The sequence below is a fragment of the Thalassophryne amazonica genome, chromosome 2 (genome assembly GCF_902500255.1).
Source record: "Thalassophryne amazonica chromosome 2, fThaAma1.1, whole genome shotgun sequence".
Taxonomy (NCBI): domain Eukaryota; kingdom Metazoa; phylum Chordata; class Actinopteri; order Batrachoidiformes; family Batrachoididae; genus Thalassophryne; species Thalassophryne amazonica.
This window is the reverse complement of record NC_047104.1, coordinates 70,025,872-70,044,749: the sequence shown is the minus strand read 5'-3', so window position 1 is coordinate 70,044,749 and position 18,878 is coordinate 70,025,872. Positions and strand designations below refer to the sequence as shown.

The 18,878-nt window shown below is 43.2% G+C and overlaps 1 protein-coding gene across 2 annotated transcripts in view; it reads left to right on the top strand.

Moving 5' to 3' along the window:
• The window catches only part of fam120b (family with sequence similarity 120B), a 96,324-nt gene that overhangs the window by 19,389 nt on the left and 58,057 nt on the right, over positions 1 to 18,878 (top strand). For both annotated transcript variants that reach the window (XM_034187484.1, XM_034187490.1), the window contains 3 exons: positions 954 to 1,055; positions 4,623 to 4,795; positions 16,678 to 16,770. In XM_034187484.1, the coding sequence (XP_034043375.1) occupies positions 954 to 1,055; positions 4,623 to 4,795; positions 16,678 to 16,770 (368 nt within the window). The remainder of the gene's footprint in view (positions 1 to 953; positions 1,056 to 4,622; positions 4,796 to 16,677; positions 16,771 to 18,878) is intronic.

The following is an 18,878-nucleotide window of genomic DNA, read 5'->3' as shown; positions in this document are numbered from 1 at the left end:
TATGTGGAAATGATTGTTGTACAAAAGCTTCAGATATCTGTTGCTGAGATAGAAGATGACTGGAGTGCAGTTTTAAGCAGAAACGAGGTAATAATTGGCGCACTGCTACTGACATGCAGAAACAATGCTGCTGTGATCTGAAATGACGCATGCGCAGTGAAGGCAGAGTGGACCGATTTTTAGGGGGTACCGTTTGGTCGGCGACACGTTTTTGCACACGGTTGGAAAAAATTAAATGCCCAGGCTATTAATCAAGGAAATACAGTACATAAGTATTTGCAGCCTTTCCCATGACGCTCAAAATTGAGCTCAGGTGCATCCTGTTTCCACTGATCTTCCTTGAGATGTTTCTACTTTTGATGGGGAAAAAATGAATTTACTCCATTTGACAGTAAGGCTGAAACATAACAAGATGTGGAAAAATTGAAGTGCTGTGTATACTTTCCAGATGCACTGTATGTACCATTAAAGGCAGATGCACATGTAAATGGCAAATGAACTGCATTTTTCCATCTCCATCAGACGCTCAAAGCACTTTCCAATAATGCCTCACATTCACCCCAATGTCAGGGTGCTGCCATACAAGGCGCTCATTACACACCGGGAGCAACTAGGGGATTAAGGACCTTGGCCAAGGTCCCTTAGTGATTTTTATTTCCAGTCAGGCTGGGATATGGACCAAGGATCCTCTGGTCTCAAGCCCATCACCTCCCCTGTAAAAGTACAACTCTACTTTAAACGCTTCTCATACAATACAAACCCTTCAAACAACACCCAGACGCACACCTGAGGAGGATTACATTGTCTGCAGTGGGATTTCAGCTGTTACCTTCGAATGCTGTGTGCATATTTAAAAATAAATAAATAAAGGTGCACTTGTTATTTTTGTGTGTGTGTGTTTTCAGGGATATGGAATGAAACCAAGTATAACTTTGACTTTTATGTCTTTTCAGGCAACAGTGTAGGCCATCCTGTAGTCAGAGAGTGGTTTGTCTACCCTGGAAATCCTCTGAAAGGACCTGATATTGTCCAGCCTGTGTCACTTCTTCTCCCATGTACTATACCTACTAATTTCGTAGTGCCTTTTTATCACCTGCCAGTCTTGAGGCCAGAAAGAGGGATATAGAAATGCGCTCTGTTATGTGTGCTTGCATCAGTCAGACACTATTTCCCATCATAATTTGAAAAATATTTATTGGATTGTTCACCAAATTTGTATTGAACATCCATAAGGAATGTATCTCAGACCACTTTTCCATGAATTTGAACATGATTGGTTTCAAACCTTTGCGATACCTCCCACTTTACTGAGTATAGATCATTATGCCCTTTGTAATTTGAACAAATATATATGATTGACACCAAATTTCAGCAGAACCTCCTAAATGATTTTATCTCAGACCAGTTCCAATTTGAGCACAGTCAGCCTTCACCAAGACACTCAAATGACCCATAATTGACAGAATATTGATTATTGTAATTTATTATCCCATGGCAGTCGTAGAATTTAGTTTGCTCTTTTTCATATCCCTATTCTAAGGGCCCCATCACACTTAGCATGAATGAAACCAAATCAGCCTGAATGGGCAAAAAAAGCCAAAGTTCGAGACACATTCGGGAGGGACAAATAATTGGCCACCTGTGTACAAATGCCGTGCAAATACCCAGAACATGGGCCAAAGTCACCTCGACTCATTCTTGCGCATTCGGAGTGCAGCAGCTCTCTGTCTCTCTCTCCCTCTCTCTCTCGCGTGGCAGTTGATCAAGCAGTACTCAATGAGGACGCTGGATGGCACGTGGTTCACGCCTCGTCCGTGTTGCGTTGGGGGAACCACTCGGGCCATTCGGCTCACAGTCATGTTGCGTTGTGGGGGGGGCACTTGCAACATTCGGCTTGCATCGGTGTTGGATTCGGCCCCACTTGGGACATTGTGGGGGCACTCACGTGCATTCCGGCTCATCCGTGCCACATCCAGGGCATTCAGCTGAGTTCTGTATTGGCTGGTCATTGCAGTATGTTGGCTGACCCCATTCAGGTGTTTCAAATGCTGAGACTGCAGTCAGACTGCACTTTGACTGCCGTTCGAACTTTCCCCACCTTGAACGCAGCTTGACAGTGGTGTGCATGTGCTCCACCGAATGTGCCCGACACACAGCCCAAGAATGCTGTACGAGGATTTCAAGTGCACCTAGAATTTGCCCGAATGTAGGTCGGATGTCCATTCATGTGGCATTCTGCCTCATTCAGCCTCTTGTGTGATGGGGGACACGATCGAGACATTTGGCCAGGATTCGACGTGCCTGAACATTTCGAACAGCCCCTCGAACACTCTCCGAATGCTTCGAATTGTGTTTTCATGCCGTACGAACATTACGACTGCAGTAAGATTGTGGTACGACTGCACCTCGATCGTCGTTAGATATGTTTTCCACCATGAATATAGAGTGCATGTTAGAGCTGGGTATTGATTCAAATTTCAAGAATTGATTCGATTTCGATTCTTAAGATTCAGAATTGATTATTTCGATTCAGTCCGATTCAATATTGATTTGGGTTAATGTTATTAAAACCGTTTTTGAGCTGTTACCTAATTTTCTAGTTATGCAACATAATACTAATATTATATTGACATTTGACAGCAAATTAATGAAGTATTGGTAGTTAACGATGGCCAATCTCCCTCCGAGAATGATAGTGTTTTTATTTTACAAACATACTGAAGGGCAGAATTACTGAACAGATCAGGTACTTTTCTACACCCTTCCATGTTTTGGCCTGATGTCTTGTTTCTTTTGGCTTTTAAGTAAGGCTGTAACAAAGATAAAAATAAAACAAACTATGGCTTTACTTCATAAAATTTGGCCCTCAGAATGCAGGAAAATAGTGTTTCAGAGAATTCTAAATTTAAAGATGTTCCGGGGGCAAACGTCTCCCCTACAAACACTTGCATCTGCAGCGCTGGCTGTGTGGCACACTGCAGGAGAACCTCTCCCATAGCCGCGCAGACTTTTCAGACAGTCTTTTCCCACAGCCAGGCAGCGAGTGCTAGTGGAAAAAACATACTGAAACGTCATTCCACACCAAAGAACCTTCGTGCGTGGTCCCACAGAAAAGGCACGTTCTGAGCAACAAAAGAAAAACAAAACCACTACTCTGTGAATTAAACAGCAGACGATTCTCTCGTCTTGCCCGCAGCAGACAAGAGTCCCGGTCATCATGATTGACATCTTTAAATGTTTTTCACAGAGGCTGATGGACAAGTGTTTAATGCGTTTGGTTTCAGTTCAGAAGGCTCCGGGTTCAAATCCCCCCCCCCCGCCACATTTCTCTTTCTGTAATGTGGAGTTGCGTCAGGAAGGGCATCCAGCGTAAAACCTGTGCCAATTCAACATGCAGATCCACCTTGGATTTGCTGTGGCGACCCCGAGTGCAAAACAGCAGCCGAAGGGACTTTATATATATATATATATATATATATATATATATATATATATATATATATATATATATATATATATATATATATATATCCCAGCACTAGTGCATGTGCTCTGGCTGCATGAATGTGCTGATTGCTCTAAAGGCACCTTGACACTTGCACGACTTTGATGCACGCACTTGCACGCACATCGTTGTGATGATCCCACCCGTTGTGTTCCCAGCTGGATGTCATGCTTTGTTCCACTGGCTGCCACGCGCTGTGCGCTGGACGCTGCTTATATAAAATAATTATTTTGTAGCAGATTAATCATTTTCTCTGCGAGTTGTCTGTTGACAATGGCTCTAATTGCTTCCTGAATCACAGAGGACCACTCCAGCCGAAGAATGCATTTGGAGCTGTCTTAAAAGGTAATTATTTGTCATGTTTATTTTGTAATGACTTGGTAAAACAGTTGCATGTTCTTTCCTTCTTGTGTGCAGCTGTAAAAGTATGTGATAGATTTAACATCTCGTTATAATCGTTTAGACTGATGCAACCACTCACACTATTCACTTCTTCTTTACTCGGCTTACTGAGCTGCACATAGTGTTGGCAAGTAGATTGCGTATCATTGCACAACATTTATGCGTGAAAGATTTTTTTGAACATTTCAAAATTCTCTTTGCGCAATTGCATGCACCGACGCCCCTCTCGCGTTACGTCTACACCCGTTAAAGACGAGTTTACTCTCCTGCACAACACGGTGTGCAAGTGCATGCATCAAAAGTTGTGTGGGGGCCTTAAGAATGCTGTATGAGGATTTTGAAAGCACCTTGAATTTGCTCGAATGTTGGTTGAATCCTCATTCGTGTCAGGCTCATTCGTGCTAAGTGTTACAGGGGTATAACCAATCAACTACAAAAAACACATTTGATCTGGGGAAATTGAATATTTGAATTTATAATATTGTTTTTCCTGGACTCTGATTAACACAAAATCTTGATTTCACTTTAGTTTGGTCATCTTATGCAAATTTAAAACAATGTTAGGGTCTTGGGGAATCATGTGTTTTTATGTCATTATGTAAAACAGTAGTTACAAAGTAAATTCTTCTGACTATAACAAAATTTCCCTGGAAAAGTTTGGCTCCAGTGACAGGGACATGACTCCACTGCATTGTTTCTGTATCTGAATTTTTAGGTGATTGGCCAAGTCTGGATTTATTATGGTTTGGCACTGATCCTGAAGTTTCTGGTCTTCGCCTGATGGCCTTCACATCAATTTTTGACTGTCATGAGTTCTCTGAGTTATGTGGATCTGTAGAAGATACCCTGCTGGCAGCACTCTGTCTTGTCACTTACATCATCCTTCAGGTAATGTTTTCTTTTGCTTTTATTTGACAGTATTCTGTTGGGAAAGTGTAAGTACACGGACCCACAACAGGGGGCGCAAATGAACGAACAATGGAATAGGTCAAATAACAACACTTTACTGTTGCGAACGTGCACAACAAACACAACAGATTACACAATAGATCAGAGGTCAAATTACAAGGTGTCGTGTGGGCAGGCTCGAAGATAGGAGACGCCTGTCTAAAGCAGAACCGGAACCACACGATTTCCTCCGCCACCAGACCCCGGGAATACTGGAGCCGCCAAGTCCCGAACTCCCAGGTGGCCACTGCCTCCGCGTGTCGGACCTGGTACTGCTGGCGAGGAACAAAAACACAATTAAACGTGGGTGCGTCTGCACCCAGCAATCTGCACGGCAGGGAAGCTAGCTACCTCCACCTCTCGTTGGAGAAAAAGTCTGTTATCACTCACAAAAATCACAAAAAGGGCTTTCTATCAAGCAGTCAGGCTGAGGATATTACCTTTCAGGTAGAACGATATCTCGGCAAAGAGGTGGAGATGACGTCTTGCTGATATACCGATGCAGATCAGATGAGTGGTGACAGCTGTCACAGGTGATGAGTGTCAGCTGTCACCCCGGCTGCTCCTGTGAGGCGGCAGCGCCCTCTGGTGCCTGGAGCCCGCACTCCAGGCAGGGTGCCCTCTGGTGGTGGTGGGCCAGCAGTACCTCCTCTTCAGCGGCCCACACAACAGGACCCCCCCCCTCAACGGGCCTCCTGGCGCCCGACCAGGCTTGTCCGGGTGGCGGCGGTAGAAATCGGCCAGGAGGGCCGGGTCCAGAATGAAGCTCCTCTTCACCCAGGAGCGTTCTTCAGGTCCGTACCCCTCCCAGTCCACCAAATACTGGAAGCCCCGGCCCATCCTACGGACATCCAAAAGTCGGCGCACAGTCCAAGCCGGCTCGCCATCGATGATCCGGGCAGGAGGCGGTGCCGGACCCGGAGTACAGAGGGGTGAGGTGTGATGTGGTTTGATTCGGGACACGTGAAATACAGGATGGATCCGCAGTGAGGCCGGCAGCTGAAGCCTCACTGCGGCTGGACTGATGACCTTCTGGATTTTGAAGGGACCGATGTAACGGTCCTGTAACTTGGGGGAGTCCACTTTGAGGGGGATGTCCTTTGTCGACAACCACACCTGCCCTGGCCGATACGCAGGGGCCGGGGTCCGCCAATGGTCTGCATGGGCCTTTGACCTCATCCGGGCCCTCAGCAAGGCAGAACGGGCGGCACGCCACACCCGACGGCACTTCCGTAGGTGGGCCTGGACCGAGGGCACACCGACCTCTCCCTCAACCACTGGAAACAAAGGCGGTTGGTACCCCAGACATACCTCGAAAGGGGAGAGGCCGGTGGCTGACGACACCTGGCTGTTATGGGCATACTCGATCCAGGCCAGATGGGTACTCCAGGCCGCCGGGTGCGCGGCTGTCACGCAACGCAGGGCCTGCTCCATCTCCTGATTGGCCCGTTCTGCTTGCCCGTTGGTCTGGGGATGGTACCCGGATGAGAGACTCACCGTGGCCCCCAGTTCCCGGCAGAAGCTCCTCCAGACGTGCGAGGAGAACTGGGGACCGCGATCTGAGACAATGTCTGTTGGGATCCCATGCAGCCGGACGACGTGGTGAACCAGGAGGTCCGCTGTCTCCTGGGCCGTTCAACTCCTTGAACGCGGCATCGCAACGATCCGACCAGGTGAAGGGAACTTTTGGTGAGGTCAGGGCTGTCAGGGGGCTAACTACCTGACTGTAGCCCTTAATGAACCTCCTGTAGAAATTAGCAAAGCCGAGGAACTGTTGCAGCTTCCTACGGCTAGTGGGTTGGGGCCAGTCTCTCACCGCCGCAACCTTGGCCGGATCAGGAGCGACGGAGTTGGGGGAGATGATAAACCCCAGGAAGGACAAAGAGGTGCGGTGGAACTCACACTTCTCGCCCTTCACAAACAGCCGGTTCTCCAATAACCGCTGCAGGACCTGACGTACATGCCGGACATGAGTCTCAGGATCCGGAGAAAAGATGAGTATATCGTCTAGATATACGAAGACGAATCGGTGCAGGAAATCCCGCAAGACATCATTAACTAATGCTTGGAACGTCGCGGGGGCGTTTGTGAGGCCGAACGGCATGACCAGGTACTCAAAGTGACCTAATGGGGTGTTGAATGCCGTCTTCCATTCGTCTCCCTTCCGGATCCGAACCAGGTGATACGCATTTCTAAGATCCAGTTTAGTAAAGATTTTGGCTCCATGCAGGGGGGTGAACACGGAATCTAATAATGGCAACGGGTATCGGTTGCGAACCGTAATCTCATTCAGCCCCCTGTAATCAATACATGGACGAAGTCCGCCATCTTTCTTGCCCACAAAAAAGAAACCTGCCCCCATCGGGGAGGTGGAGTTCCGGATTAGCCCGGCAGCTAATGAGTCCCGGATGTAGGTCTCCATTGATTCGCGCTCAGGTCGTGAGAGGTTGTACAGCCTGCTGGACGGGAACTCAGCGCCTGGAACCAAATCAATGGCACAATCGTACGGACGGTGCGGGGGAAGGGTGAGTGCCAGATCCTTGCTGAAGACGTCAGCAAGATCGTGGTACTCAACTGGCACTGCCATCAGATTGGGCGGGACTTTGACCTCCTCCTTAGCCTGGGAACCGGGAGGAACCGAGGATCCTAAACACACCCGATGGCAGGTTTCGCTCCACTGAACCACCACCCCAGACGGCCAATCGATCCGGGGATTGTGCTTTAACATCCATGGGATGCCCAAAATCACGCGGGAGGTGGCAGGAGTTACAAAAAACTCAATCTCCTCCCGGTGGTTTCCAGACACCACCAGAGTTACTGGTGGTGTCTTGTGTGTGAGTAAAGGGAGGAGGGTGCCATCTAGTGCCCGCACCTGCAATGGCGTAGGAAGCACCACCAGAGGGAGCCCTACCTCCTTTGCCCATCTGCTGTCTAGCAGATTCCCTTCTGACCCCGTGTCCACCAGTGCTCGGGCTTGAAGGGTTAAATCCCCGCTCAGGATTGTGACTGGGAGTCGTGTGGCAATTTGTGTGTGTCTCACTTGAATGTCTTGACCCCCCCTTAGCCCAGTCTCTAAGGGTGAGTGTTGACGTTTTGGCTGTTTGGGGCAGTCTCTCTGTGTGTGCTCTGTTGAGCTGCAGAGAAAACACTCTCCATGGATCAGCCTTCCCATTTTGGCCCTGTGCGTCAACAGGGGGAGCTGTTGCCCCACAAAGCGCTGCGGCTGTGGAGCGTGGGGAGGGCGGCCCCTTTTCGAACCCGGAAGGGAGAGGGGCGGCGCGTATCCGGTCACGTCCTTCGCCTCGCTCCCGACGGCGTTCCTCTAACCGATTGTCTAATCGTATAACGAGATCAATAAGCCCGTCTAAATCCCGCGGTTCGTCCTTAGCCACCAGGAGCTCCTTTAGGACCAACGACAGTCCGTTTACGAAGGCGGCGCGGAGGGCAGTGTTATTCCAGCCGGACCTCGCAGCCGCGATGCGGAAGTCGACTGCATAAGCAGCTGCGCTCCGGCGCCCCTGTCTCATTGACAGCAGCACGGCTGAAGCGGTCTCTCCTCTATTTGGGTGATCGAACACTGTTATGAACTCCCTCACAAACCCATCATATGTCAGAAGGAGCCGTGAATTTTGCTCCCAAAGCGCTGTAGCCCAAGCGCGTGCCTTGCCGCGAAGCAGATTAATTACATAAGCTATTTTGCTAGAATCAGTCGCGTACATGACAGGACGTTGTGCGAAGACGAGCGAACACTGCATAAGGAAGTCCGCGCACGTCTCCACACAACCTCCGTACGGCTCTGGAGGGCTTATGTATGCTTCCGGGGAAGGTGGGAGGGGTCGTTGAACGACCAGTGGAACGTCACTGTTATGCACAGGGTTGACAGGAGGGAGAGCCGCAGCAGCGCCCTGAGGGCGCGCCTCCACCTGCGCGGCGAGAGCCTCCACCCTGCGGTTAAGGAGGACGTTCTGCTCGGTCATTAAATCCAACCGAGCCGTGAAAACGGTGAGGATCCGCTGCAACTCACCGATCATTCCTCCTGCGGGCGCCTGTGCACCCTGTTCTTCCATTGGCCGTTCAACAGCCGGTTGACGCCCCTCGGGATCCATGACGTTGGCCGAGATATCCTGTTGGGAAAGTGTAAGTACACGGACCCACAACAGGGGGCGCAAATGAACGGACAATGGAATAGGTCAAATAACAACACTTTACTGTTGCGAACGTGCACAACAAACAACAGATTACACAATAGATCAGAGGTCAAATTACAAGGTGTCGTGTGGGCAGGCTCGAAGATAGGAGACGCCTGTCCAAAGCAGAACCAGAACCACACGATTTCCTCCGCCACCAGACCCCGGGAATACTGGAGCCGCCAAGTCCCGAACTCCCAGGTGGCCACTGCCTCCGCGTGTCGGACCTGGTACTGCTGGCGAGGAACAAAAACACAATTAAACGTGGGTGCGTCTGCACCCAGCAATCTGCACGGCAGGGAAGCTACCTCCACCTCTCGTTGGAGAAAAAATCTGTTATCACTCACAAAAATCACAAAAAGGGCTTTCTATCAAGCAGTCAGGCTGAGGATATTACCTTTCAGGTAGAACGATATCTCGGCAAAGAGGTGGAGATGACGTCTTGCTGATATACCGATGCAGATCAGATGAGTGGTGACAGATGTCACAGGTGATGAGTGTCAGCTGTCACCCTGGCTGCTCCTGTGAGGCGGCAGCGCCCTCTGGTGCCTGGAGCCCGCACTCCAGGCAGGGTGCCCTCTGGTGGTGGTGGGCCAGCAGTACCTCCTCTTCAGCGGCCCACACAACAGTATTCAGTCGGTTTTGACAGCACAGCTGGAAAGAAGGGTATGTCAGCACAATTCTTACAGCTGTTAATGACAGATGAGGTTGTGCAAAGTAGGTTTGTCACAATACTTGAATTTTGAACTCAATACATGCCCAGAAATGAATTAAACTAGATAACATTTTTGATATCATGGAGGGGGGATGACAAAAATTTAGGAAGCATTTTTGTAATAAAGTTGATAACAGTACAAACAGTAATGTCCATGACAACACTATTTTTTGTTATCCAAATTTACAGTAATATCTGTAAGATGTGTTGTGTATGCATATAAATAAAACTTTTAGTATATTTTTGTATAGGTAGTGCACAAAGAAAAGGCAATATTTTTAGGTTGTCTTAGGTAGTGTGTGTCAACTGGAGGAAGTAAAGACGGCACTGCTATTGATGCTACTGCAAATGAGTAATATCAGAGGGAGTTTTTCCTTACCACTGTCGCCTGTGTGTTTGCTCTAGGCGTTGGTAAGGTTAGACCTTACTTGTGTCAAGCACCTTGAGGCAGCTTTGTTGTGATTTGGCACTACATAAAATGAAATTAATTGAAAATTGAAATTGAGTATCTCATCTGCTAATTTTTAGTATCATTTACTGTCTTAATATAGATTTCTTTTCTTTTTTAAACAATCCTAGTGCAAGTCATCAAATTTAAATTGTACAGTGGGAACACTTTGTCCCTAAATTAAATCTGGCAGGTACAGTTGTGTGCAAAGGTTTGGGCACCCCTGATTATTTCCATGATTTTCCTTTATAAATCATTGGTTGTCTGGATCAGAAATTTCAGTTAAATATATTATATAGCAGACAGACACACTGATATTTGAGAAGTGAAATGAAGTTTCTAGTATTTACAGAAAGTGTGCAATAATTATTTAAACAAAATTGGGCAGGTGCATAAATTTGGGCACCCTTGTCATTTTATTGATTTGAATACATTTAGCACTAATTATTGGAACACAAAATTGGTTTGGTAAGCTCATTGAACCTTGACCTCCTTACACAGGTGAATCCAATCATGAGAAAGGGCATTTAAGGTGGCCATTTGCAAATGTTTCCCTCTTTGCATCTCTTCTAATGAGTGGCAACATGGGAGCCTCTAAACAACTCTCAAATGACCTGAAAACAAAGCTTGTTCAACAGCATGGTTTAGGGGAAGGATACAAAAAGCTATATCAGAGATTTCAGCTGTCAGTTTCCACTGTGAGGAAATGGAAGACCACAGGCACAGTACCGTTTAAGGCCCGAAGTGGCAGGCCAAGAAAAATCTCAGATAAGCTGAAGCAAAGGATGGTGAGAACAGTCATAGTCAACCCACAGACCTGCTCCAAAGACCTACAACATGATCTTGCTGCAGATAGTGTCTATGTGCATCGTTCAACGACACAGCACATTTTGCCTAAAGAGATGCTGTAATACAGAGGAAGCCTTTTCTGCGTACACATCACAAACAGAGTCACTTGAGGTATGCTAAACCACATTTGGACAAGCCGACTTCATTTTGGGATAAGGTGCTGTGGAATGATGAAACTAAAATTGAGTTATTTGGACATAACAAGGGGCGGTATGCATGGCTGAAAAAAACACAACATTCCAAGAAAAACACTTGCTACCTATAGTAAAATTTGGAGGTGGTTCCATCATCCTGTGTGGCCAGTGCAGGTACTGGGAATCTTGTTAAAGTTGAGGGTCACATGGATTCCAGTCAATATCAGCAGATTCTTGAGAACAATGTTCATAAATTAGTGACAAAGTTGAAGTTGCACCAGGGCTGGATCTTTCAACAAGACAACGACCCTAAACACTGCTCAAAATCTACTAAGGTATTCATGCAGAGTAACAAGTACAACATTCTGGAATGGTCATTATTGAAAATCTGTGGTGTGATTTTAAGCAGGCTGTCCATGCTCGGAAACATTAGATGTTTTATGAAAAAGAATGCTTCGAAATACCTTCAACCAGAATCCAGACTCTCATTGGATGCTATAGGAAGCATTTAGAGACTGTTATTTCTGCTAAAGTAGGATCTACTAAAGATTGATGTATTTTTTTCTGTTGGGGTGCCCAAATTTATGTACCTGCCTAATTTTTATTAAATAATTACTGCACGCTTTCTGTAAATCCAGTGGTGGGCACAGTTCAGCTAATCCGATAGCAGATAATTATTGAAGCTAATGTTTTTGCTATCGGATTAGCTTTTCAGATAAGTTTTAAAACCATCATTGGACCAATTATCTACCGACAAATTTAGTTCAGATAACTTTCAGTCCAGTAACATTTTCTTTGCTGGTAAAGATTAACGGTCCAAAACGTTTGTAAACCCTAAAATGACCCTAAGATGATGACAGTGTTTGGGGATTTATTTTTTTTTATTTATTCATTTTTCATGTGTTCATTGTGTTTGTGATCCGTGAATTTACCCAGCAGCCCTGCGGCACTTAAAGTGAAACTGGTTTATCAGAAGCCGACAGTGTAATCTGATGTGGCCACATCCAAATCAATACTAATAGTTATTGGTTATCTGTAATAAAGATAATTTTTTTTAGCAGTTTATCAGTTGATCATCATAAAAGACTTTTCAGTTATCGGATTAATGGTTATCGAAGCTAACTTTTTGGTTAGCTGTGCCCACCACTGTGTAAATCCTATAAACTTCATTTCACTTCTCAAATATCACTGTGTTTGTCTGCTACTGTATATGATATATTTAACTGAAATTGCTGATCCAAACAACCAATCATGGAAACCATCAGGGGTGCCCAAACCTTTGCATACAACTGTATTTATACGTGCAACAAAATAAGTTCATTATTCATTTTATGTCCCCTCTCAACTGGAATTTGAAATTAGTTACATGTAATAAGTTAAGATCACTGATGGCATGACTGTCTGGCTGGTGTTAAATTAGTAAAATGTGAGAGTGTGATTTTCTTTTATTTATTAGCATGTTGACTATCTATCACTTTGCGATTTCATATCACCCTTATGATACCACCCACCATGTGGATTTTTTTAACATCCCCATGACAACAGGCAACGCCTCGTTTTGACTCAACAAAATGGGGTTTCCAAAAGTGGTGATGTAATTCCCTCACAATTTGGGTTCAAGCACATAAGAGAATATCTACATCAAATACCAAAAGTTAAAGAATTACAATCATTAAATTAATTAAAGTATGTATTATTCTTTATGTTTATCAAATTTTGGGGCCAAATCTCATTCAATGTGAAGAAAATAATGAAATCATCTGGGGCAGTATCTGTTCTGTCCAAACATGACCCACATGACCCCTCTAAGTTTCAGTCAGAGCAAATGAGGCATTATTATGCAAATCTTTGGGTGCCTAGAGTGTGTATATACTGAGTAAATAGTGATTACAAAAAAAATCTGACAACAGATTTGTTATATACAGCAGCTGTTATTCTGTTTCTGTGATTTTTTTTTTCTTTTTTTGGAGAATCGTGATGACATCTTTCGTAACTGTCACAGAAAATTTTGACATTATTACGGTGATTGAACACAGTGATTGTTCATCATTAGTCAAGCTCCATGTGTTGCTTTTGTTCTAATGAATAAGTGGAGCTTCATATTGACACAGTTCAATACAAAGATACTTTTAGATAGGTTTTCAACAGAACGTGTTTGTGAAATAAATCTAAGCTTTATGATTAATGTAAAAAAAAAGACCAAATGCATTTTGTGTCGCTTAATCGTGAAAGTAAGCTTTTGATTTTGGATTTACGTCAGGAACACACATGCAATAATTATTTTGCTCTTTTGTCAACACATGAAGTTAAGCGTCACTTGTTTATGGTCTTTTTTTTGGTTGTGTTGTCATGGTTTGATGGTATCCATTGTTACTTAATGAATGCCCGGTTTGGTCACAGACACTTGTATTTGTCACTGTGTCAATAACGGCTCTGATATTAAGAACAAGGCTTTTCTTAATTGACTACAGAGTAGCTGTGTTCTTATACTTATTTTGAATATAAACCACAGAAATTATGCTTTCTGTTGTGGTGCTTTAACTGCAGAAGTGTGATTAGTAAAGTATATGAAAGAAGTTATTTGTTTGTTTTTTTTGGCTCTGCGTAATTTTCATTGACGTCATCTAATTTATCCTAAACACAACAGGCATCACTGAAACAGATCACCTGGATAAAGGTACATGCGTCAGTGTTCAGAAACTAAAGTAACGGACAGGAGGTAATTATACATAGATGTATCATCTGTTGAGTTGAAAACAGTGTGTTTACTCATTTCCCCATTTCAGAAAATGTCTTCTTCAAGAAACAAATTAATTCAGTTTGTTTATACAGCCCTAAATCACAAGTTGCCCAAAGGTGTTATACACAGTGGTGGGCACAGATAACCAAAAAATTAACTTCGATAACAGATAATAAGATAACTGAAAAGTTATCTTTGATAAAGATAAACCGATAAACCACCCATAAATGTATCGGAAGTTACAGATAATTGATAACCGATAAATTCCGGTGTTGTCTATGGGACATTTGCAGTTACTAAAGAGCTGAAATTGATTTTTAACACGATCGCTTTTGAAAGCATCAAAAGCGGTAAAAGACCTAAAGAATAAGCAAGAATGTTTGACCATGCTGCCCCTTGCAGGAAGCAGCACAGACAAATCCTGAGACCACCCACAAAATCAACTGTTTACCAATCATAATCATTTTTCTTTCAACATTCTGCCCCTGCTGGAAGCTCTTGTTTACAACAGCGCTCCCACCACAGAGACACACCAAGAGCAGCCATAAGGCCAGCTCCCTATCAATTTCAACACTCCGGTCAGGCGGAGGTCTTGAAAAATAAAGTCATACTAACTTATGGTTTTTTGAAAATACTGATAGAATAACTCCATTAATGTCAATTCTGTCATTTGTACAAAGTTAAAATATAACATATATCTTTTAATGTTGAATAAGGCACTAATTCTGAGGTTTTGTAACAAACACAGACCGCAAAGCATTCTGGGTAAAAGTGCTAAACAGTGATTGGTTCAGTAATCCATTATGTAAACCAACACTTTAAAGATAAATGTGCTTTTGTAAAATATTCCATTTTTATTTGTAAAAACAGGAATTTTTACGGAGCCCTGGAAGTGTCATCGCAATTGCATGTTTTAAAACTTTTATGATGTTGTAAAATGTGCACTCAATATTAGTAAGTAAGTAAGTAAATTTATTTATATAGTGCCTTTCACATACATAAGGCCATGTACACACGTTGTCGGGTATTTGTAAAACCGAATATCTTACCCTTTCAGTTTGGGGAAAAAACTTCATCCACACTACGTCGTTTAAAAAAAAAAAATCCATCCACATCGAACCGTATAAATGTGTTGTAATTAGTCTGCCAAACCTTTGGGTGGCGGTACTGATTAAAATTCTATCCAATCAGGAGCCTTATTCTCTTGTCGTCACTTCCACAAAAACTAAAAACATGGCGCCAACCTCGTTTGTGTGGACCGATAAGGAGTCGGAATTACTTCTAACCGTAGTTTTAGAATACAAAGTTAACAAATATATGCACACAAAAAGCGCCTGGACAATGGACAATACCAACACTTTGAGAGCAGCCATGTACCCAGACGTTTAATACTGCCATGAACACTCCAAAAACACGCCAAAACTCCAAAATCTCTCATCAGCCGTTAAAATTTTCACAGAAAACCAGCTGAATTTATCGAATGGTGTCCACTCAGTTGTGCCTTACAGGTTTTGAAAAAAATTTTTATCAAACAAAGCAGCAGTCTCTGAGCCATTCCTAAACAATGAAAAAACGACGAGAGGGTGGGCCACTCCTCACTCAAAGACTGCCCACAGGCGAATGACGTAACCGACAGGCGTGAAAAAACTCTTGCATGCCCACGAGGGTTCAAGCATGTCTGATGTAATCACACGTGATTCAAATCCATATAGTTTTTGAAAAAAATAATAAGGTCCGTTACTTTTCTCACAGACCTCGTACATGAGCAAGGTTTAAAGCTTGAGCAAATCCATTGCTGACAGTGGTAAGGAAAATCCATGTAATTTGAGAGACAGAAGTGTCTGCTACAGATACTTTCACACAAAATCCTTTCTGCAGGGTTGTGTGAACATGTGACCATGTTATTTTAAAATGTAACCACTTTTAAAACACTAAAAAATAATGGTTTGCTTCTCCAAATTTAAATGTCTATGCAGAAATCTGGCTTCTCTTGTGGACTCGATTCACTCTGTACATTACTTGACCATCTGTCTCGCTGTTTTTCGTTTGCAGCTAAATTCATACAAAATCTTTTATGCTAGATTATTTTGCCTTTCTACACCACTACAGTGGAGCTGAAATGAATATTAATGTGCTTGTTGTGTAAAATTCCAGCTTTAATTCAAGAGGTTTTTATTTTTTTATTTTGCATTAACTATTTAGGGATTATTGTAATTTTTGTGTATAGATTTTAACATAGGTGTTGACAAACTGGCTAAGTGAGGCTTAAGTACAACCTACTTCAGTTAGCACTTTTTCAATACCATTTTACTAATTACCACTTTGTTCAGATAAACAGAGTTAAACACTTAAATACACAAAGTGTGACATGCAGACTTTCTAGACACTCTGACAGACACACACTTGGAGCCAGTTATTTGAAAGGATGAAAGATCAGAAGACAGAAAGAAGACCAGTCTCTTAGATGGGCTGTTAGAGTAGACAAAGACAAGAAGACAGGCTGAGAAACAACAGTAGCTTTGTCAACTCTCCCATTCACATTCCCTTGTCACTTCTCTGTTTAACTTGCTCCAGGGTTTGTTTGTTTTGTACACGCAACTGGGCAGCCTTGTTTCTGAATTCAGCATTGTGTCTTTCTGTTGAATTGTTACACAGAGCAGACAAAACAAACTGACCAACACAGAAGATATATTGTGACATTGGGACGTGAGTGATTTGACTAACTCGGCGGGTGTATGCATGTGTCCAGGTGAAAACTCTGTCTTTAGAGGACATGGATGCTTACCTGAGCCAGGCTGTTTGTTTGAGACTCAAGTCTCATCAGGAGCTTCAGGACATCAAGGTCAGTTAAAAACACTAACATATTAACCCCGTCATTAAAAAAAATGTTGTTTACTAGTTTGAAAAAAAAAGTGATTGAATAACTTGGTTAACTCTGTATTCACCCCCATTTTTACATCAACATGTGCACCTAAAGACTGTTGTTGTTTCTACTTCTACAAGTCGATAGGCCTCCCACAGGAACATTTTTCTCTCAGAATTTTCACACTTTTTAAAGTTTTTATGTATTTTGTAGTTCAGTCAGCTCACACAAATATGACACACCAGATTCAGGGAATGTTTGTGTACTTCAGATTATTGCATAAATGATGCTACTTGTGAGAAAAAAACAGACATGTTCACACAGATAGTGAATTAGTATATATATATATATATATATATATATATATACAACCCCTGGCAAAAAGTATGGAATCACCGGCCTCGGAGGATGTTCATTCAGTTGTTTAATTTTGTAGAAAAAAAGCAGATCACAGACATGACACAAAACTAAAGTCATTTCAAATGGCAACTTTCTGGCTTTAAGAAACACTATAAGAAATCAGGAAAAATAATTGTGGCAGTCAGTAATGGTTACTTTTTTAGACCAAGCAGAGGGAAAAAAAATATGGAATCACTCAATTCTGAGGAATAAATTATGGAATCACCCTGTAAATTTTCATCCCCAAAACTAACACCTGCATCAAATCAGATCTGCTCGTTAGTCTGCATCTAAAAAGGAGTGATCACACCTTGGAGAGCTGTTGCACCAAGTGGACTGACATTAATCATGGCTCCAACACGAGAGATGTCAATTGAAACAAAGGAGAGGATTATCAAACTCTTAAAAGAGGGTAAATCATCACGCAATGTTGCAAAAGATGTTGGTTGTTCACAGTCAGCTGTGTCTAAACTCTGGACCAAATACAAACAACATGGAAAGGTTGTTAAAGGCAAAGATACTGGTAGACCAAGGAAGACATCAAAGCGTCAAGACAGAAAACTTAAAGCAATATGTCTCAAAAATCGAAAATGCACAACAAAACAAATGAGGAACGAATGGGAGGAAACTGGAGTCAACGTCTGTGACCGAACTGTAAGAAACCGCCTAAAGGAAATGGGATTTACATACAGAAAAGCTAAACGAAAGCCATCATTAACACCTAAACAGAAAAAAAACAGGTTATAATGGGCTAAGGAAAAGCAATCATGGACTGTGGATGACTGGATGAAAGTCATATTCAGTGATGAATCTCGAATCTGCATTGGGCAAGGTGATGATGCTGGAACCTTTGTTTGGTGCCGTTCCAATGAGATTTATAAAGATGACTGCCTGAAGAGAACATGTAAATTTCCACAGTCATTGATGATATGGGGCTGCATGTCAGGTAAAGGCACTGGGGAGATGGCTGTCATTAGTTGTCAGTTTATGTTGATATTTTGGACACTTTTCTTATCCCATCAATTGAAAGAATGTTTGGGGATGATGAAATCATTTTTCAAGATGATAATGCATCTTGCCATAGAGCAAAAACTGAGAAAACATTCCTTGCAAAAAGACACATAGGGTCAATGTCACGGCCTGCAAATAGTCCGGATCTTAATCCAATTGAAAATCTTTGGTGGAAGTTGAAGAAAATGGTCCATGACAAGGCTCCAACCTGCAAAGCTGATCTGGCAACAGCAATCAGAGAAAGTTGGAGCCAGATTGATAAAGAGTACTGTTTGTCACTCATTAAGTCCATGCCTCAGAGACTGCAAGCTGTTATAAAAGCCAGAGGTGGTGCAACAAAATACTAGTGATGTGTTGGAGCATTCTTTTGTTTTTCATGATTCCATAATTTGTTCCTCAGAATTGAGTGATTCCATATTTTTTTCCCTCTGCTTGGTCTAAAAAAGTAACCGTTACTGACTGCCACAATTATTTTTCCTGATTTCTTATAGTGTTTCTTAAAGCCAGAAAGTTGCCATTTGAAATGACTTTAGTTTTGTGTCATGTCTGTGATCTGCTTTTTTTTCTACAAAATTAAACAACTGAATGAACATCCTCCGAGGCTGGCATGAAATGATCACCAGATGCTGTTACAACCCAAGTAATCCACATATACAAGGAAATCAAACCATACGTGT